Source organism: Microtus pennsylvanicus, chromosome 11 (genome assembly GCF_037038515.1).
Source record: "Microtus pennsylvanicus isolate mMicPen1 chromosome 11, mMicPen1.hap1, whole genome shotgun sequence".
In the NCBI taxonomy this organism is placed as follows: Eukaryota; Metazoa; Chordata; class Mammalia; order Rodentia; family Cricetidae; genus Microtus; species Microtus pennsylvanicus.
This window is the reverse complement of record NC_134589.1, coordinates 89798384-89818500: the sequence shown is the minus strand read 5'-3', so window position 1 is coordinate 89818500 and position 20117 is coordinate 89798384. Positions and strand designations below refer to the sequence as shown.

Below are 20117 nucleotides of genomic sequence, written 5' to 3'. Positions count from 1 at the left end.
CCAGACTGGCTTCAAATTCAGAGATCCTCCTGCCTGACCTCTTTTTTGTTTGTTGTTTTGTTTTGTTTTTTGAGACCGGGTTTCTCTGTAGCTTTGGAGCCTCTTGTAGACCAGGCTGGCCTTGAACTCACAGAAGTCCACCTGCCTCTGCCTCCCAAGTGCTGGGATTAAAGACCACCACCGCCTGGCCTGCCTGACCTCTTAGATTCTAATATTAATGAAAATAAGAAACCCAAGAGGAGACTAGGTATCACCAACATTTCTGGTAATACCCCTTTCCTGCTATTTAATTCTTTATGTGGCAGGAAAAAAAGAAAAAGAAAAATGCAACCCTGTACCCATAGCCAGCATTACCTGACTCTTAGGGTCTGCAACCCTGTGCCCATAGCCAGCATCACCTGACTCTTAGGGTCTGATTTTGGGGTCTGTCAATTGCCAAAAAGAGGTAGTAGAGTCAGATGGGATAGCTTGGGTCTACATACTTCCAAAGTGAGCTGGTCAAGTGCCCCATCACTCTGGTTAAGCCCAGCACGATGGGGCATGCCTTTAATCCCAGCAGTTATGAGTTCCAGGCCAGCCATCTATATCAAGAATAAAAACAAACAAAACAAAGAAGAGCTGGACAAAGCTGTAACTCTTGCTACTTACTCCCAAGGGTAAAGAGATAGGATTACAAGGGGATGCTGACACCCAGTCTATAATCCCAGCTATTGGGGAGGCAAGAGGATCAAAAGTTTTAGACGGGTGGCACATGTCTTTAGATTACATATTGAGACCCTGTTTCACAAAGAAGAAGGAGGAGGAGGAGGAAGAACAAACAAACAAAAAAAAAAAAAAGCATAGTGGTGGTGGCACACTTTAACCCCACTCGGGAGGCAGAGGCGGTGGATCTCTGTGAGTTCGAGGCCAGCCTGGTCTACAGAGTGAGTTCCAGGACAGGTTCCGAAGCTACAGAGAAACCTGTCTTGAAAAACAAAACAAACAAAAAACAAAACAAAACCAAAAAGAGAAGAAAAAAAAAGCAAAGGAAGAGGAAGCAGTAGCGGTAAGCAGAAGGCTGGGGATGTAGGTCACTGGTAGAACACAGGCTTCACATGCTAAAGCCTGAGTCCATAATCCCAGCACTCGGGAGGCAGAGGCAGGCGGATCTCTGTGAGTTCGAGACCAGCCTGGTCTACAAGAGCTAGTTCCAGGACAGGCTCCAAAACCACAGAGAAACCCTGTCTCGAAAAACCAAAAAAAAAAAGAAGCCTGAGTCCAATTCTGAGCATGACAGAGTCTGAGGCTGAGAACGAGAGAAGCAGACACACGACCCAACACACATCCCCCTGGGTTCCCCAGGCACAGACTCTCAAGAGCAGTTTTTCAACTTTATTAGTCTGGACTCTTCCCTGCTAGCCCCAGGGGCTGGTCCCTGGGCACAGTGAGCAGGACTGAGGTTAGACAGGTTTGGCCTCTGGCTCTGGCAGCTTGAGACAGCCAAGCCAAAGGAACGACAGGTGCAAAAGTCCAAATGTTGGCACTTCAGGTGTGGCCGGTACCCAGCCAGGCCACAAGGTGGACCAGCGCACCATGGTCCTCTTTGGGCAAAGGGTCCACTATGGCAGCATTCCTTCCTGGACAGGTGTTAGGAACAGTTGGTGATCCTAGCCAGGAACTGTTGTGCCCACCACTCATCCAGGTCAATAGGTACAAAGTCTGTGGGTAGAAGAAAGGCTGGGCAGTGGTGCTGTTTTCTAAGCCGGCCGGTACCTCTGCCCTCCAGCCGACCACAGCTTCTACCTTGGATCCCAAGCATAGCACTCGATGGAAAATGGGGGAGTCTGGCCCAAGTCTTCCCTCCCCAACCCGCTAGGGCTAGAACCTGGTGGAGAGGTCGAGGTCAGGGGACTTGTGGGGATACAGGGCGTGGGGGGAGGCTCACTCTGCAGCCGGGGATCAGGAGTGTTCTCTGCATACTGCACAGGCCGTGGGCCGCTCTCATCGGCAGGGTCGCCATCCAGCTGTCGCTCTACCTGCTGCCAGGCTGTGGGGGAAGGACAGTTAGAATGAACCAGGCCCCTGGCATCCCTACCACCCCAGAACCTGGTGGCCACCTTGGAATGGACATGACCAGGTAGAAAGCCAAAGAAAAGTCCGGCCCTTGGGCTGCTAAGAGGCAGGCTATAGTGGGGAAGGACAGGGCAGAGCCAGGGCCACACTACTGGGATTCTGTGGCCTGAGCCATACCCCCGGTCCCTTACTACCTTCGGACACAAATCGGACGTTCTCCTCGTGGGCCAGTGTGTAGGTCTCTTGGGCTCCCTCGAGGGATGGAGATGTGGTGAGGGGCCGCCGGCCATTCACTCGATTGAACACAAGCCTCGGCCCTGGACTGTGGGAGGGTAAGAGAGAGATACAGTCTGCACAGCCAGCTCCAGAAGCGACTCTGAAGAGTTCAAGAGCAGCTTCAGCACATACCCACTGCACCTGCACAGGCACAGACCCAAACTAGACCCTTCCCTAACCACACAGCAGCTGCCCTTCGCTGCAGACTCTGAGCCTTCTCCAGCTCAGCTCACACCTGTCGCTCTGCACCCAGGGAAGGCTGAGTGACTGTAAGTCAGAAGACGCCTCAGTCCTCTATCCAGACCTCTGGCAGGGTCCCACAGAGTACTCCTCCACATTCCCAAACTCCCAGCCAGGCAGGCTTCCAGGGCTCCAACCTCTGCCTAATCAAAACTCTAGCCCATCCCCACCCACCAGGCACAGACACCCCCTTCTTCTAGAGATGCCCCACAGACCCAGTCACTGCAATGACACTCCCACTGTTGGAAAACAAACGGAACAAGGAGGGGTCAGCATTTGCCCTTCCCTCTCCCTGGCTGCCCCCAGGCCCCAGGGAGGTGAGCACAGAATGCTGGGGAGGGCGGTCTCTGAGTGGGAACAACACGACCTTAAGCCTGGCCCACTCCTCAAGGCTAGAAAAAAGGGGCAACTTGAGTGAGCTGTCCCCCACATAGCCCTGTGCTGCATTCTACATTCAGGGAGGAGGGGCAGCTGAGCACAGCCCAGCCATGCAGGCCCAGGTTAGGGCAGGAATGTGCCATCGCAGTTGGCTAGCTGTTGGCAACTGGCCAAGCCCTGTGCTCATGAAGCCTGGGATGGGGCCATGGGGAGAATGGGGCCGCACCTACAGCAGGAGGTGGGAGCCGGAGTCCTGGGCTGCACCCGCCACTCCGCCAGGCACTCGCGGTCCCGGTAGGCCTGCTCGCCTTCTTGGGCTCAGGTGGCCCACGCCGCTCTGGGTTCCTCCTCAGGTGAGAGGGGCACTAAAATAAAGAGGAGGTTCTTGAGGGGCACAGGGTCCTGCCAGCCCCAGGGCTGGCAGGGTCTGGCGGCTACAGAAAATCTTAGATGTGCAGGTGGGGACCACAGGGAGGCAGGACTCCTCCCAGATGCATAGGGTACCTGAGCATTTGGTGAACCAGAAGGCATAAAGGCATTTTTAATCGAAGTCTCCCCCTTGCCTGCAACCACCTACACCCCAAAAGGGTTCACACTTGAACGCATGAGGGCTGGACATGTGTACTTTTTACATGTATGTTTTCGTTTTGTTGCAGCCGGGTCTAGACTTACAGAAATGGCCCTAAGTATCAGGACACGGGTAGGCATGGACTACCACGCCTCACTGAGGCTAGGGTGCAGGTAGGTGTGGACTACCACGCCTAGCTGTGGCTTACTCCGATTCTTAAAAGAAGGAGATCCCAGCCAGAGGCTGTGAATAGCAAAGGAGCAGGCTGGTGACCCTGGAGCTGCGATGGGGCCCCAGAGGGCAAGGACTACAAACCCAAAGCTAAGCCCTTCCCCGCCCCTGCTTGGAGGCCACAATTATGTAAGACAAGGCTCTTTAGGGGAAAGTGCACCAGTCCCAGAGTGCACCTGTAACCACTCCTGGGGACACTGACTGCAGTGCCAGGACGGAGTGCCCTGCAGACCTCTCGTGTACTCTTCTACCCCCTCAAGGTGACCGGCTTGTCACCCATTTTTCAGTCTGGGAAAAGAAACTTCCTGCCTGTGTCACCCAACGAAGAGGATCAATTTCAAGATTTAGCAGTATCTGTCCCTTGCGCTAATAACTTTGCCTCAGCCCCAATTCTCTTCTGCCTAGTGCTCCCTGAACATTCCTCCACCTGCTTCTGGGGGGCAGGTGGCCAATCACATGATCTCATCTGGAGTCTCTCCATCTGTCTCTTGCCAGGAGAAAGACTATGTCAGAGGCCCCCACTTCCTGGCCATCATTATGGGCAGCATGCATAATGAGTGGGTTGAAAGATTTGAGATTTTATTACATGCCGGCAGGAGGATGACCAGGGCCTCCCATGTTCTTTCCTTCTAGAGCTGGCCAGAGAGAGAGAGAGACAGTAGCTGAGGCTCCCTGGAAGGCAAGACTGGGAAGATGGTGGTGGACAGAGGCAATTTTGATGGCCTTAAGAAGATACAGAGTACCAGGCGGTGGTGGCGCACGCCTTTAATTCCAGCACTCGGGAGGCAGAGGCAGGCGGATCTCTGTGAGTTCAAGGCCAGCCTGGTCTACAAGAGCTAGTTCCAGGACAGGAACCAAAAACTACGGAGAAACCCTGTCTCAAAAAAAAAAAAAAAAAAAAGAAGATACAGGGTTAGATGTGGATTTACTTGTGGAAGCACTATAGGAGCTGGACAGTATCAGGGAACAGGAAGAGGCAGTTACCCAACAACCTTAGAGGAAATAGAAAGGACACCTTGCCCTGTCTCCTCAGCTCCTAGAGCCCAGAAGTTCTTGGAGTCAATGTCCCTCAGGCTCCAGGGGTTCTGCTGGCAGCTGACAGGTGCCTCCAGGCCTCCACACCAGTTTAGCTTCCTGCTTAGATGAAATAGCCAGTGGGGTGTCCCTTGCAACTTCGAGTTGTGGAGAATGTCACTACCTTGTCCTACTCCTGGACACCACGCCAACATTGCCATAAGCCTGTCCTCGCTGTCCCTCAACAACGAGGATTTAAAAGGTGGTTTCCCAGATAAGAGATGAGCTGGTCACCAAGGCTACTCCAGCTTCCTGCTCCCTGCTTGGGTGACCACTTTGTGGTCACACCCCTGCACCACCACAGAGTCCTCCCAGAGACTAGGGCAAGGAGGACATAAGCTATGATCAGGAAGCCCCCAGGCTCATCCTGTCCCCAGGACAGACCTCTGGGTGAGAACTTAACATTCACAATAGAGCAGAGCCACCAGCATGCCTCTCTAGCTGGAAGCCCTCACCTCTACCAGAACAGCAAACACAGTCCACACAGGTGTCTCCCCCCATGGCATCTGAAGCGCAGGAGCTGAGAGAGAAGAGTGGTAGACCCGGGGCGGCGGTGGCCTTTAATCCCAGCACTCAGGAGGCAGAGGCAGGTGGATCTCTGTGAGTTGGAGGCCAGCCAGGTCTACAAGAGCTAGTTCCAGGACAGGCTCCAAAGCTACAGAAAAACTGTTTCGAAAAAACCAAAAATAAAACAAAACAAAAAAAGAGCGGTAGATCCAATCACACGGACCCTCCAGCCGGACTCTCCAGCCGAGGCTAGTCTAACTCTTGGCCTCCTTACAGATTATCCTCAACTTGGGGTCCCTGTGAGAGCCTAGGGTCCTTAGTTGGTCACATGCTACCTATACCAGAATCTTGAGCCCAAAAGCCTACATGCTGCAGAGATCAGGAGCAAAGTCTACCGGCACAGGAAACAGTAAATTAAGCCAAAGAAGTATAAGGTTCAGCCTTGAAGGAGTGGGATCACTTCCAGGTCACAGTAGCTGAAATCCAAAGCAGCCAGGTTTGAGCTTCCCTGGGACCCTGGGCACACTGCTGGTTGGGAAAGTCAGGAAACGGTTGGGTCTGACAGGTCCTGGCACCTGCTGAGGAGGAGGGCTCCAATGCTCCCAGGATGTCAGTGAAGGGCAGGGACTCTGATAAGGCCAGCGGGGGGGGGGGGGGGGGGGACTGTGCACTTTTTCTGCAAGGACAGGGCCTGAAGACCTTGAGGGCTAGAGCCTTGGGCAACTTTCCACAACTTTGACCTCGACCGCTTCCCAAGGGGTCCAAGTTGGCGGCCCAAGGTCGCCAGGTCCCTCGGTCTTCGGTACCTGCGATCCTTGACCGGCAGGAAGCCGGCAAGGCCCCACGTGGCCACCAGGGTCCACGCAGGCCAGCTGGCCAGCGGGCCCACGAGTGGCCAGTGAGTCGAAGCCCGCGAGCCGCTTGCGCCCCGCCCCCTGCCTGACACGACGCGTGGTCCCCAGCAACCTTCTCCAAGGTCACCCTCGTGCTGGGCGGCCCGCTCACCTTGCCAGGGGCCAGGGTCCCTGAGGCTGCACCGAGGGCTGCTCGCGCGTGTGTAGCGCGGTCGGCGGTACGGGCTGCCGGCATTTCAGGAGCTCGCCGAGTCTGCTCTCTACCTGCTGCTGCGTGGGACCTGCGGGCCGGGCGGAGGGCGCGTCAGCCGCCGCGGCTCAGCGGTCAGGACGTCCCGCCTTCCCGCCCAACCTGCGCACCTGTGCGGCGCTGCGCGACCAGCTTGCTGGGCCCCTTGGTGATGGTGTACATGGTGCGCCGTACCGCCTGCCCCTGGCAGCGGCTAGATCAGGCAGGCACCCTCCACCAGCGTCACTCTGCGGCCCCTGGGGCACGGCCCCTTTAAGGACGGAGGACAGACGGGGAGGGGCGGAGCGACCCATACACGCCCCCTGCCCTTAAAGGAACCGCGCCCACTGGGTAGCCTTTCCAGCCCTTTAGAAAATTGGCCAAGCCACTAGATTTGAGCCGAGCCAGGGGCCTGGTGCACTCACCAACGAGTACGCCAGACTGTAAGCCATCTCCAGATTGGAGCACTGAAGCAAGCAAGCAAGCGTGTGTGTGTGTGTGTGTGTGTGTGTGTGTGTGTGTGTGTGTGTGTGTATCTGTCTGTCTGTGTCTGAGATTTCTGGGGAGGAAGGCTCTTCGAGTAGGGGAGGGGCTTCTGTGTGCTGGGGTTCTTTGAGCTGGAGACCCTGTGCAAACCCTGAAATCAAGAGTATATTTGAGGGGGGCTGGAGAGATGGCTCAGAGGTTAAGAGCACTGACTGCTCTTCCAGAGGTCCTGAGTTCAATTCCCAGCAACCCACGTGGTGGCTCACAGCCATCTGTAATGAGATCTGGCGCCCTCTTCTGGCCTGCAGGCATACATGGAGGCTGAACAGTGTGTGTACATAATAAATAAATTTAAAAAAAAAAGAGTATATTTGAGGCCTCTCAGCCAAGTGCTTGGCTAAGCCTGGATTGATGGGGTCCCCGTTGTCTTGGGTCTGCTTAGACTGGATGGTCTAAAAGGAGAGGTGTGTTTAAGTACATTTGAACTTCTGTGACTTTCTCCAGTGGACAAGGACATCAAGGCTGCCCTGCAGGGAGCCAGGGGAAGACCAGGGGATATCCCATCCTAGAGTACTAACCTCTCCTCCAGGTTACGTCCTGAGCCTTCCTGGAGGGGCCCCTTTCCCAATGACTAGGGAAGCTGGAAACCAGATCTCCATCAGGTCTGTGGATATAAAATGAATGCTGAGCTGAGAGCTGTGAGGGCCTGAAATGTATCTCCCAGGACTTGTGCCCCTGCCACCCGGCCTGAAGGTCCCTATTGCTGTATCAGTCTGTGGAGCCAGGGACAGAGGGAGGCAGGTCTTTCTGCCAAGACTTGGGCCACTCAAGCAGGAAACACATTGAGGAAGGGGTGAGGTGGGTAGCTGATCTACCTCAACCCCAGAGTACCCCAAACACCTCTGTGGCTTGCCAGTGGAACTCCAGGGGACAACTACCCAAAAGGGCCAAGCGGCCATGCTTCTTCCAGCCCAGGGCACTCTGGTCCTGTGTTATCCAGAGGAGGGCTGGAGAGTAAAGGCCTCCCCTTCTCCAGCTCTGTGAAGACATGTACTAGGGAGGCATGAGAAATGTCCACTCTGCTGAGATAGGACACCCACCGATAGACCCAAGAATGCCACTGAAGTCTAGTCGGTGACCCCCTGGGTTTATTGGGGTCACTTGTTGGAGCATGTAAGAGGTGAATCTTGAAGCTTTCCTCAGCTTCTCAAGATTCAAATTGTCTTAGCTTCTTGAGTCTTAAGGGCTTCCCTCCTCCATCCAGGAGGGAATGTTTCAATCCCCGGGAAGTAACTGTGCACCAGGCCTGTGGAAAAGGTTGCTTAGCCGGTGGTGGCACACGCCTTTAATCCCAGCACTTGGGAGGCAGAGGCAGACGGATCTCTGTGAGTTCAAGACCAGCCTGGTCTACAGAGCTAGTTCCAGGACAGGCTCCAAAACCACAGAGAAACCCTGTCTCGAAAAAAAAAAAGGTTGCTTAATCTGTCCCCTCACCTCATTGCCCCCAAGCCCTGCCCAGGGAATCCAGACCTGGGCGTGTATGGGAAGAAAGGGCCACTCCTGGCCAAATTGGTTCATTCCCACTTCCACAATGCCTGATCCACACCCACTAGCAACCAAACAGCCAGTTTCTCCAAGGCCACTGTAGCCCAAATCTGGTGGCCTTGAACATGCTGCTCTTAATCACTCATACCCAGTGGAGGCAAGATAGCATACTGGGTGTAGTGATATTTATATTTTAATAAATAAAGCTTGCCTGAAGATCAAAGAGTAAAACAACCCCAGCCCCACTGGTCAGCCTTACAGACCAGGCAGCGGTGACATATACTTTTAATCCCAGTAGCTACACTTGTTTGCCATAGAAACTGGCTGGTAGTGGTGCATGCCTTTAATCCCAGCCCTAGAGAGGAATACAAGACTGGAGGAGACAGCTCTCACACACAGTCTCATTCTGAGATTCCTGGAGGCAGGATCGCCATTTCAGACTGAAGTAGAAGTAAGAGCCAGTGGCTGACTGTTTTGCTATTCTGACTTTCAGGTTGAACCTCAATATCTGTCTCTGGGCTTTTATTAATCATGCTATACCTGGGGGTTCATGCTGGTTTTTGCAGGTCCCCCTGGAATGACAGCCATACTGAGGGATCAGTAGGCTCTGAATGAAGCACAGTAATGGGGGTACAGGGCCTAGTGTGGGGAGTTTGCATAGCACACACTGACAGGAGCTCTTTGGTGACAGCTTCTCTACAAAGGAATTCGCAACCCCTACTAGCTACTACCGAAAGCCTAAGGCCCAGCTTCAAAAACCTCATCAATGGACAAATTCAGTCTTTGCTTAAATAATTGTTGGCCATAACTAGAGGGCAAGGTATCTATTCAACAGCTGCAGCAGAAGCCCACGGGTGGACGCAGAGGTCCTTTGAAGGCCTCTCAGGTGGGCATGTTTGGAGGCTAGGACATAGGCAGGTGAGGCCGGGATGAGGAAATCCAGTGGTCCCTGTGGGGCTGAGGAGATGGAAGGACATGCTGGAGGGGCAGACAGCTTGTTAGGGGTTGATCTCAGCCGTGAAGTCTTTCAAGATGCGCTAAACCCTCTGCTGCAGGAGGATGGAGCCTTGGTGAGGTACCGGCTGTGAAGGCTGGCGTCTGACAGGTGAGGGCTAAGGGAGATCACAGCTAGAGCCATAAGAGAGATGGAACTGGACGGATGCTCTATCCCCTGACTAGTCTCTTTTCAGAGAAAGAGATGGGGACCTGGGCACAGAGCAGCAGGTATGAAAATGAAGCAGTGGCCAAAGCTGAGGGTACTGATAATGACCCAAACCTTTATTATTGGCGTCTGATCTCCAGAACTGTAACAAAATGAATTTGATTTAAACTGCCAAGCTTTGGGTTAATTTTTTTTAATATAAATGAAACTACTAGCCGGGCGGTGGTGGCGCATGCCTTTAATCCCAGCACTTGGGAGGCAGAGGCAGGCAGATCTCTGTGAGTTCGAGACCAGCCTGGTCTACAAGAGCTAGTTCCAGGACAGGCTCCAAAACCACAGAGAAACCCTGTCTCGAAAAACCAAAAAAAAAAAAAAAAAAAGAAGAAGCTACTTTACTGACTGCAAAGAGATAGTTTGAACATTACATTATCTTCAATATACAAAATGAGTTTCTTTTATTTTGATTTTTAAAGCACACTGAGGAATAAAAAGTCCAAACTAGACTATCGCTGCCAAACAAGTTCATCAAACCCAGCTACAGTTGATGTGGGGGGCGGGGTTTGGCTGACAGGCATTCCTCTCGTGACTTACACCAGAAGTCTCAGAAGAGGTAGCAAGGCAAAGACGTTGGATCTTTCTCCCATCTTCTGAGGGGTCATTAACATATCCTATCCCTGGAGTAACTGCTGCTTCACAGGTGCCTCATCTGCTTTATCTAAAAGAAACTTCAGCCGGACATCAATGCCCATGTTTTGCAAAAATGTTCGTTGCTCTACTAGACCCAGAGAGGCTACTTCTCCCTGTGCCATTCTGCACAGCTAACTGACGTCCTCATCAGCCATCAGGTCGGCTGTTCCGAGAGCAATTAAGACACCGTGGAGCTGGTGTCCACAGGAGCCTCTGAAGGTGTCCATCTTCATTCCATCATGATCATAGTCAGCACTCAGGCCAGCGCCTCCAGTTAGTGCAATGCCTTGAGAAGGTTCCTGTCTAATAATCCCAGCGTCGCGATAGACTTTTACATGGTCCTTCTTTCCTCATGTTCTACGAAGGCTTCTGCTGGGGTTGCACAAGGAGCCAAGCCGAACCTCTATGGTATGAGGCCATTTGTTCATTTCCCGGCCACCCAAACTCCCAAAATAATCACACAGAAACTATATTATTTAAATCACTGCTTGGCCAATCACTTAAGCTCTTATATCTTTGGATAACCCAAAGATATTATAGATATTAAAGATACACAGATTTCTATTAATCTGTGTATCACCACGTAGCTGTGGCTTACCAGCAAGGTTCCAGCGTGTCTGCCTCTGGCAGGACTACATGACTTCTCCTTGACTCTGCCTAGCCTGGCTATATTCTGTTAAGCCATTGACTGAAAGCATCTTCTTTATGCATTCACCAACAAAAGCAACACATACACAGAAGATGTCCCACACCAAACCTCAGTTTATCAGAAATGGGTGGGCCGATACCAACAAGCACTTCCCTCCATCCTTGTGGTGTTTTCTGGAGATTTATGCACGGAAAGAACATCAAAAAACTCCTGTGCGAGAGAAAAGCCGCATCCTTTGGGAAGATCCTTCAGATCTCGGTACCAGGAGACTGGAATCCCAGACTTGCTGATACCTTCCGTGCACACCAGGGATTCAACATCTCTGTCCAAAGGGAACTTCTTCCCGGTCAGTGTCAATGCTTGGATCTCATTTAATTTTTGGCTCACCTCTACTAGGTGGATTGAAATGTCACAGTTTTTTTTGCTTTTTTTTTTTTTTTGCACAGACCCAAGATGAATGACTACCCTCAAAATATCTCCAGTGGGGTACCCCGACCTGGACCCGGTTCCACCAGCTGGAATGCTGTACTTTTTCCAGAGGTCATCCATTCACTAAGGAACCATATCCCTAGTAGCTCCCCAAAGACTGGACTCATTTCGGGTGAAGTTGTGAAGTCTCCCTTTTCTCCTAGCATATCATGATGCACACGATATCCCTTGGCTGGGTTGGTCGAAACCCCCTTCAGGTACTCTGCCACAGTGATGGGACCTGTAGACTTTATCTTATACATAAGATGCCCCAGCATCAGCATCACCAGGCTGTTTTCTATTGGCTCATTCCCGGAGCCGAAGCATTTCCCTCTCCAGTTCCAGGGAACGCCCACAGGGGTCACTCTACTAAAACCCAGCTAATTTGTTACAGTAACCACAGGAGGCACAGCAAGGCATGGAGAAGGGCAACAGCAAGGACTTGGGGAGAAACCTCAATGACAATGGACTCTCCTTGGGTTAAAGATAGTAACTACAAACACATGGCACTGGGCCAAAGAAGTTGAGCCCTGCTCAGTTCAGGGTGTGGTGAGACAAGTCACTGGTAGGGGAGAAGTGTAGTGGAATTGGACACTCACACATCAAGTGCTGCCCAAGTCCTGCCTGTAAGCCTACTCTAAGACAAAAAGGAACAGGTAGAAGAAGTAGGCCCAGAGGGGAGCCAGGACAAAGACCAAGGACAGGGGAGTATGGTAGGACCAGAGTATTTTATGTTCCTAACACAACACAAAATCCGGACAAGATACTCTCAAGGGCCCTGATAATTTGGTAATAAAAATAAGCTCGTTTGGAAAAGCCAAAATCAGCTCCAGGAGCTGGCACTTCTTGTCAGGAATCCAGCCTCACAATTCTGCTCTGTATGGCTCCCCAAGGAGAGGCCACCTCACAGAGTCCAGACCATATGTGATGAGAAAGTGAGTTTATCTTAAGCCCGGGCTGGAGTAGTCTGTGAGGCTGGATCATCTGATGACTGTTTCACAGAGCAACCCTGTCTCAACGAAGAAAAAAAGCATTATGTAATCTATTTCTGGCGGGGTCTTTGTTGCCCCTTTCTGTTTATTAAATTTTTCTTTTAAAGTGCAACTGGGGAGCTGAAGAGATGTTCAGCTGTTAAGGGCACTGTCTACTCTTCCAGAGGACCTGAGTGCAATTCCTAGTAACCATATGGTGGCTCACAAACCAGCCCTGGTGAGATTTAGTGCCCTCAGGGTTTTTCTGTGTAGCTTTGGAACCTGTCCTGTAACTCACTCTAGCATACTTGGCTAGCCTTAAATTTAGAGACCTGCCTGCCTCTGCCTTCTGAGTGCTGGGATTAAAGGTTTGGGCCACCACCACCTGGTGGCATAACTTCTAATAAAGGTGTATTGCAAATGCTAACCTGCAAAGGCAGACTTGAATTTGATATCAATGCCTTTTGCTTGTTGAACTGTGTTCATTGGTCCAATGCTAGCCTTTGCCACACCTTCTGAGGACTCCAGAAGGCTTACTGCCTTCTCTTTGTACTATCTCTAGAAAATACATTGTTTCTAAGAACATTGTTTCTAGGAACACCTTGCGGCTACAATCCCTTTTGAAAGAACCTTGCTTGCTACAGCCAAGACATTTGACAGTTTGATTTTTCTTAAAACTTTAGATTTAAACTTTAGAGATTACTTCTCCTATTAAAGTTGCATAATAACTATGAGATCCAATATCAGCTGTATTTCTAATCCATTTATCTGTTGGTGCCGATCTTGCCTTTAAGGGCCTAATCACCCCTTTGCATTCTGAAAAAAAGCCAAAACTTCTATTCATATTAATCTGATTTCTGGATCTGATATCATTCTATTTACAACTGAGGTCAATCTTTGCAAAAAATCAGTGAAGGCTTCTTTTGGGCCTTGTATAATTTTAGTAAATGGCTCAGACCTCTTTTCAGATTCTTCAGCCTTATCTACACTCACACGCTGGCCACCAGTGGCCAAACACACTTTGGACAGACACCTCAACAGCAACCCTAAGCAGGAGCCATGCTGTAGTATGGGGGCAAGAGGAGCCCACGTAAGCCTTGACTGACAACCGGCCTCGGAAGTTGCGGCTCTTTCAAAAATCCAGCCCCTCTTAGACATGGACGCCCCCACAACCCGGGCGCGCCTCAGGGCAAAGTACTCTAGTCTGCACACTCGTCGTCTCCAACTTCACTTCACTGGTCACTGCCCGCCTCCTGATGTCTATCCGTGGACCTCGAGCTGGGGCCAGCCTTCTCAAGGTCACACAAAGATCGTGAACCCCAGCGGTCCCAGACCTGAGGAGTCCTGCATCTAGGGTCCTGAAGTTCCACTGTTGCCACCCACTACGACCACGCCCTCAAAGCCTGGCCAGTCGAACGTCAGGACCTGACCGCTGCTTCAACTTCCAAGTGCTCGCGGCTTGCTATGGTTTTCACGGTGCAAAACTCGATCCTGGCTGTCTATAAACCTGGCGTCCCCACCTTTTCTCCTTTCGATCACCAGCAACACTTTTGGATCCGGTGGGCTAGCGTGTCCTACAAATTCTTGTCAACCGAAAAGTGGCGCGCAATAAAAAGACGCATGCGCAATGCTGTCGCATAGACCAGCGTGTGTATGTCACACTTCGAATACTCTGTAGACTGCTGCATCGCTCGACAGCGCCGCTGGTGTAGTGGTATCATGCAAGATTCCCATTCTTGCGACCCGGGTTCGATTCCCGGGCGGCGCAGTTGCCTTTTTTGTTTTGTAAACTTCAGAAGAAGGTGTGGCGCAGACGCAACAAACTTTCAATGTGACAAATACGCTGAAAACACTGGCTCAGACTAAGTGCTGTATGTTAGAGTAAACCACACGTGGATACCCACAGCCAAGCCCAGCGCCGACCCCTTAAAGAGTCCAGCGGCCTCCTGACAGTTTTCCTGTATCAGGCGGCTGGTAGGTACGACCACAACTCCCGTAGTGCCCTGCGCAGAAGCTGGACCACAGCTCCCGTCGTGCCCCGCGAGCATTCCTAGCCGGGTTGGCAGCACCGCAGCGATGATGGTGGCTGCGGCTGCTGAGCGAAATAAGGAGCCCATCCTGTGCGTACTCCGCCAGTATGTGGATCCTGCCCAGCGCGGCGTTCGCGTGCTCGAGGTGGCCTCGGGCTCCGGCCAGCACGCCGCGCACTTTGCACAGGCTTTCCCGCACGCCGAGTGGCAGCCGTCAGACGTGGACCAGCGCTGCCTGGACAGGTGTGGCGGCTCAGCGTCTCCAGCTTGCCGGGGCTTGGGTTGAGCTGGGGGCGGGGCTGGCAATGGGAAGAGAGGGCGGGACCAGGTCTGGGTGCTGGACTGAGGAAGTGGTACCCGCTGGCCGCTTCTCAGGACTTAGCCCCTGACCCACTGTTGGTAGTGGTGGGGGGCGCTAGCTGACCCTTGCCCACGTGCTGCCCACTACAGCATTGCCGCCACCACCCAAGCCCAAGGGTTGTCCAATGTTAAGGCCCCGCTGTACCTGGACGTGACCTGGGAGTGGGAGCAATGGGGCGGAATCCAGCCGCGGTCGCTGGACCTGTTGCTCTGCATCAATATGATCCACATCAGCCCCCTGAACTGCACTGAGGTAAGGACATTGTGGAACCCAGCTTTCATGTTGCAAGAAAGGAGGCCTGAGTCTCTCTCTTTTTTTCCTTTCCAGAAGGAAAAATGATTTAATTCTACAAATTTACAACCCGCCCCCAAACAAACAACAACATAGAGAAAACAAAAAAACAAAGCAAACAGGGTTGCTCTGATTCAGCAGACAAGTTCTGAGGTCAGATTGACTAACCCTGGCTAGCTAGATGGTGACAGGCAGATGTGCTGAATCAGGCCTGAGTCTCAAGCACCCAGCTTACCCTGTCTCCCTCTCTTCAGGGACTCTTCAAAGCAGCAGGACAACTGCTTAAAACCAAGGCCTTGCTGATCACCTATGGGGTAAGTGACCCATAGGTGCTTAAGAGGCCCTTAGCAGTCCAGGTGTTTCCCAGTCTCTTGCACTGAATCTGGGCCCTTGGCCTTTTCCTTCTTGGGAGCAGAAAGGGGGTGTTCTTTGCATACTCTTGTTCCCAGCCTAAAAAATGAGTCCTATGGGAACTGACCTTGGGCCCACAGACTGTCTCCTTGTTCCCACAGCCCTTTGCAGTCAATGGAAAGATCTCTCCCCAGAGCAACGTGGACTTTGACCTGAGCCTCAGATGCAGGTCAGACCTAGGTGGAGAGGGGCTTGGCTCAGAGGGTGGGTGGGCTGATGAAACCTTCAGTTCTGCAAGTGACATCTCCCTCCCTCCCTGACTGTAGGAACCCAGAGTGGGGGCTTCGTGACACAGCCCTCCTGGAGGAACTAGGCCAGGCCAGCGGCTTGGTCCTGGAGAGGATGGTAGGCAGGGCAATGGTGGGGGGTAGGGAATCTCCCTGGGACTAAGGGCCACTCCAGCAAAGCATTTTTCCAGGTGGACATGCCAGCCAACAACAAGTGCCTGATTTTCCGGAAAGAATAGCCTATTTCCTACCTCCCATGTGCCTGCATCTCTGTCAAAGGTTCTGCCATGGTACAAGCTAGACCTCAGCCCCTCCCTGAGTCACTCCTTGGGATAAATTAGTCCCTCCTAATCTGGTGGCCACAGTGCTACAGAGAATCTGGGCCCAACGGGCCATGAAATAAAGCCATTCCATTTCACTGGGGGCATCCCTACCACACTGTTTGCTGGGAATAGTTGTGGGAAGGCAAAGGGGGTTTGGTCTGAGGGAAGATTAGAGCTTGGAGGATGGCTGAAGCAGGATTGAGCTGGCTTCCTCTTATGTCCCAGGAGAGAAACTTGTAGGTCTGTAGGAGGGTCCCCAAGAGTGACGTGGTGCTACTTGGTAACCCTTGGGCAGAAACTGGAGCTCCCTTTACTCGCAGGACTCCAGCTGAACACAGTGGTGATGGGGCGGCTGCAGCTAGAAGGGAACCAGAGGCTGTGAATCCCACAGGCACAGACATTTATTCAGCAGGAAGGAGGGTGGGAATGGGGATTACAGATAAAGCTAGTCTTGGAAGCGGTTGAGCAACTCACAAGCCTTCTTCTCAAGCAGCTCTGCAATCTTTTTGACTCGCTTCTCGCTGGCAGCACGGACATAGCTGTTAGCATCCAATATGGCCACACCTTCACGAACCTCACCCATGATGACCAGTGGCCCATCACCAGCTGTCACATTGGGGCATGGGCAGGCCCAGTCCATGCCACTCAGTGTCACCTCCAGGTATTTGGTGCCCAAGAACTTGAGGCCCATCTTGTCATCTTTGAGCACATCATCTAAGGCCACACGAGCTATGCCGCCTGCAGCCTCTGGCTCCTCCAGTACCTCTGTGAGTCGACCCACAATGGCAAAATCACTACGGCACAAGCTCAGAGCCAGCTTGCTCTTGAGGCGGCAGGCACGACAGGGTGGTGTGCGTGGCACGGGGCAAGCATCTTCACAGCTCTCCCGGCTCTCAAAGTTATTGCTGTTGCCTTCACAGCCACTGTATACAAAGGGGTGGCACTGCTGTAGCAGTGGGCTATAGGCCCAGCGTGGCTCCCAGCCCTGGCAGGGGCCCTGAACTGCAGGTAGTGCACAGGCATCCCCAGGGCCACGGACACAGGCCTGTTGGCATGCCTCATAGGTCTCAAAGCCCCGGGCAGCTCCATCACATTTGAGGGCTGGGAAGGTCATGCAGCTGCCTCGCTGTGGGTCAAAGCGCCAAAGGACATGGTGAGGAGTGGCAGGCCCAACACAGGCCTGTGTGTCAGGCTGGCACTCAGCCAGGGCCAGGACACCTGGGTCCTTATCCTGAGTATTTATCCGCTGCAAAACAGAGAGGGGGAAGTCAGCCCGCAGCAGGCCAGCAGCATTGCGTGCAGTGCATGTATATAGGCCTGCATCCTCCAACTGGGCATTGTACAGCACTAGCTGACCAATACTGGTGACAACCACATTGCCATACATCTGGTCAGGGCGCATGATCAGGTTCTCCCGCTGATGGCTTTGTTTCTCCCAGGTCACAGCAGGTGGTGGACGGCCACTAACATCACAGTGGAGGCTAGCTGTTCCTCCTACATGTACTGCCTGCGGTGAGGGGCTGTTATACAGGGCAGGTGGCATGGGAGCAGCCCCAGGGGTTGGCCGAGCAGTGGTCTCAGGTGGTCCTGGGCTACTGGGTGGCCAGCTGAGAATGTGTTTGCAGGGCACCACATGCAGGTGGAGACCCCGCAGGCAGGCCTCTGCATCCATATAGCAGCGGTTGTAATAGGTGAGGCCATCGGAAGCGCAAGTGAAGCTGGGTTCTTTCTCACAGCGGTCACGGCAGCGGCAAACTGGCTGCCCATCCCAGATGTCACAGTCAGAACCCTGTTGTGTGCATTGGAAGCCTTCACAGGAGGCTGCTGGCTCAGGTACAGCTGGGCCACCACTGGGGAAGCGGGCCGCCACGCAGCTCTGCAGCCCACACACATTGGTGCAGCACTTCTCAGAGGACGCACAGTCCTGAGGGACAGGGACAGTTTAGTGGAACCCTGAACCCTTCCCAGCATTGCCCATGCACTCCCCTGGGAGACGTGGCTGCCTCTCTCAAAGCCTGCTTCCCTATGGAAAGTGGTGGCAGTGCTTTCTGAACAGCACGAGCAGCAAGGCGGTGTCACCTTACTCCCACTGAATCCTTGGCACCTCTGCGGTGCAGATGGAGCAGTGTGCAAGCAGCTGCTCTGCCATCAGAGGGCGCACCACTTAGGGAACTCTTTTGTCCCCTTCCCAGTCTGGAAAATGTGGAAAGGACCACAGGCAGGGCAGGGCAGGGCAGAAGGGTGGTGCCATTTGCAGGGGTAGGTCAGAGGCCTGGGTCCACATCACTTAAAGAAGTGGTGCTCAGGCAGGTTAGTGACAGGATTGATGAAGACCAGTCAGTCCAGGGATGGGAGATGTTCTTACTCTTCAGACAGGTGAGGGTAGAAAGGTAGGGGCATCCCTTGAGCCCTGAGGACAGGTCATGGCCCCAAATCCAGGGAAATGAGTATGGAGACACCCTGGAGAAAGCGGACTCCTGGGGTTGGGGTCTGCTCCCCCCACAGAGGAAAGAGCTGGGGTGGGGCCCAGGATCCCATGAGATGCCAGTGCTCACCTGGTCCCTGGTGCACTCACGCTCACAGGTGCTCTGGGCGTCCACCCACAGGTGGGGGCTGAGCTGGTTGGGGCACATGCCAGGGTGGCTTCCAGGCTCTGGCAGCGGGTTGGTCTCCGAGGTCAGATGGATGAGCCCGAAGACAAAGAGCAGAGGCAGGAGTGGCTGTGGGGCAGGCATGGGGGCCACAGGGCCAGGGGGTGGGAGTGTGTGGCCACCAGCCACTCGTGGAGCCAGGACTTCCTATAGGCATCCACCTTATAGGGTCCTGGGCCTAAGATTGCTATCCCTGCCTCAAATGGACCCTCTTCTGTGACTCCTTGGGCCCCTGCCCCCCAAAGGCTGGAGCCCACAGCTGATGTTCCTTTCTGGAAGTGTGAATAGGTATTCTGGGATCTTTCAAAACCCGTCCACAAAATACTGGCTGGCCCTCTCCCAACCACTGTGGGTGGCTCTCAGGCTCTGGTCAGCATAGGACTGGGAACAGAAGAAGAGGAAGGGCTGGGGAGGGGCCAGAGGCCCTGAAGCTCAGAGCAACTGACCACTAGGGTCACCAAGGGGCGGAGAAGGGCCAGCTAAACCAGGGAGGGGGATGCTGTAATCCGAGCCCCTCCCTCTACAAGCTGAAGCCCAGCAGGGATCAAAGTCTCCTTAAAGACCCTCCTACCCTCTACTCAGGGAGGAGGGGCAGGGCTGGTAGATTTCAGCTTTTGTCCTCAGCCCCAGTCTCCAGCCCCAACTGACTACTAGCCTAGGTTTTCTCCAAAGGCTGCCAAGATGGCACCTGTCACAAGTATAAGGAAGGAACATCTTCAGCTGGCAAGTGGTAGAGGTTCTGTTCTCCAGGACCCTTCAAGTGTCACATCTGCCAGGTCTTGGCATAGAATAAAAAACCTGCGAGGGTGCCTGGCATGGTGGTGCACTGAGGAGGTGACAGCAGTGCTTTGGCCATCTCACCAGCTGAGAGCACACTGCAGCAGGATTCACCCCCCTGGATACACCTGTTTCTCTAAAACAGGGCTCCTGGCTCCTTCAAATGGGCAAGGCAGGCACGAATCCAAATGGCTATTTTGTCTGCGTGAAAAAGACGTGCAAAAAAGTTATGTGCACTGGTCAAAGACAGTCTCTCCTGACACTGACTATAGTTCATAGTGCAAACAAGGGTCCAGAGAAGTCACCAAACTTCTTCTCAAGGGATGGCCAGCTCATCCTTCAAAGAGCAAGCGTCCTAGATGTTGCTCAGGGATCTAAGTACATTCAGGCCTTGCCCCACAAACCCACCATGAGGGCCAGTATCCATTCTTTAACTGGACTAGAGGCTCTACCACTGTGGGGGAGGGCAGGGAGATCAAAGCTGATGGCAAGACAAAGGGCCTGCTTGGAATCTGCCTTTCCAAACCCTTTCTGTGACTCCAGAGGTCCCCAGGGAGTGGTTTTCTCAGAGACAGGAAGGAAAAAATCTGTGTGACCCTTTGTCTGACCCCCTGACCCAGGAGGCAGGGTAATAAGAGCCTGGTCTGGCCAGGAGATCAAGAGATGGCT

General features: G+C 53.1%; 3 protein-coding genes, 1 non-coding gene and 1 pseudogene across 5 annotated transcripts; 2 read left to right on the top strand and 3 right to left on the bottom strand.

Moving 5' to 3' along the window:
- Positions 1-1356: 1356 nt before the first annotated feature.
- Positions 1357-6689, bottom strand: Mcrip2 (MAPK regulated corepressor interacting protein 2). Of its 2 annotated transcripts, XR_012907054.1 has the most exons (6): positions 6541-6684; positions 6332-6461; positions 3177-3311; positions 2247-2374; positions 1925-2026; positions 1357-1698 (listed from the first exon to the last, which is right to left on the bottom strand). XR_012907054.1 is itself a non-coding variant. In XM_075941450.1 (5 exons), exons 1-5 carry the CDS (start codon positions 6590-6592, stop codon positions 1628-1630), a joined length of 483 nt encoding a protein of 160 aa, XP_075797565.1. In that variant the 5' UTR covers positions 6593-6689; the 3' UTR covers positions 1357-1627. The 2 variants fall into 2 exon arrangements, 1 of the variants encoding a protein (XP_075797565.1); XM_075941450.1 differs by lacking the exon at positions 3177-3311 and having other exon boundaries at positions 6541-6689.
- A 3430-nt stretch (positions 6690-10119) lies between these two features.
- LOC142831641 (protein arginine methyltransferase NDUFAF7, mitochondrial-like) lies at positions 10120-14425 on the bottom strand (annotated as a pseudogene).
- Positions 14075-14145, top strand: Trnag-ccc (transfer RNA glycine (anticodon CCC)). The gene has a single exon. It is a non-coding gene; the product is annotated as a tRNA-Gly (tRNA).
- On the top strand, positions 14426-16115 carry Mettl26 (methyltransferase like 26). The gene is made up of 6 exons (XM_075941449.1): positions 14426-14650; positions 14858-15020; positions 15314-15373; positions 15572-15639; positions 15737-15815; positions 15889-16115. Exons 1-6 carry the CDS (start codon positions 14454-14456, stop codon positions 15934-15936), a joined length of 615 nt encoding a protein of 204 aa, XP_075797564.1. The 5' UTR covers positions 14426-14453; the 3' UTR covers positions 15937-16115.
- Positions 16116-16401: 286 nt separating this feature from the next.
- On the bottom strand, positions 16402-18898 carry Wfikkn1 (WAP, follistatin/kazal, immunoglobulin, kunitz and netrin domain containing 1). Its single transcript, XM_075941446.1, has 2 exons — positions 18576-18898; positions 16402-17944 (listed from the first exon to the last, which is right to left on the bottom strand). Exons 1-2 carry the CDS (start codon positions 18753-18755, stop codon positions 16466-16468), a joined length of 1659 nt encoding a protein of 552 aa, XP_075797561.1. The 5' UTR covers positions 18756-18898; the 3' UTR covers positions 16402-16465.
- Between the last annotated feature and the right edge of the window lie 1219 nt (positions 18899-20117).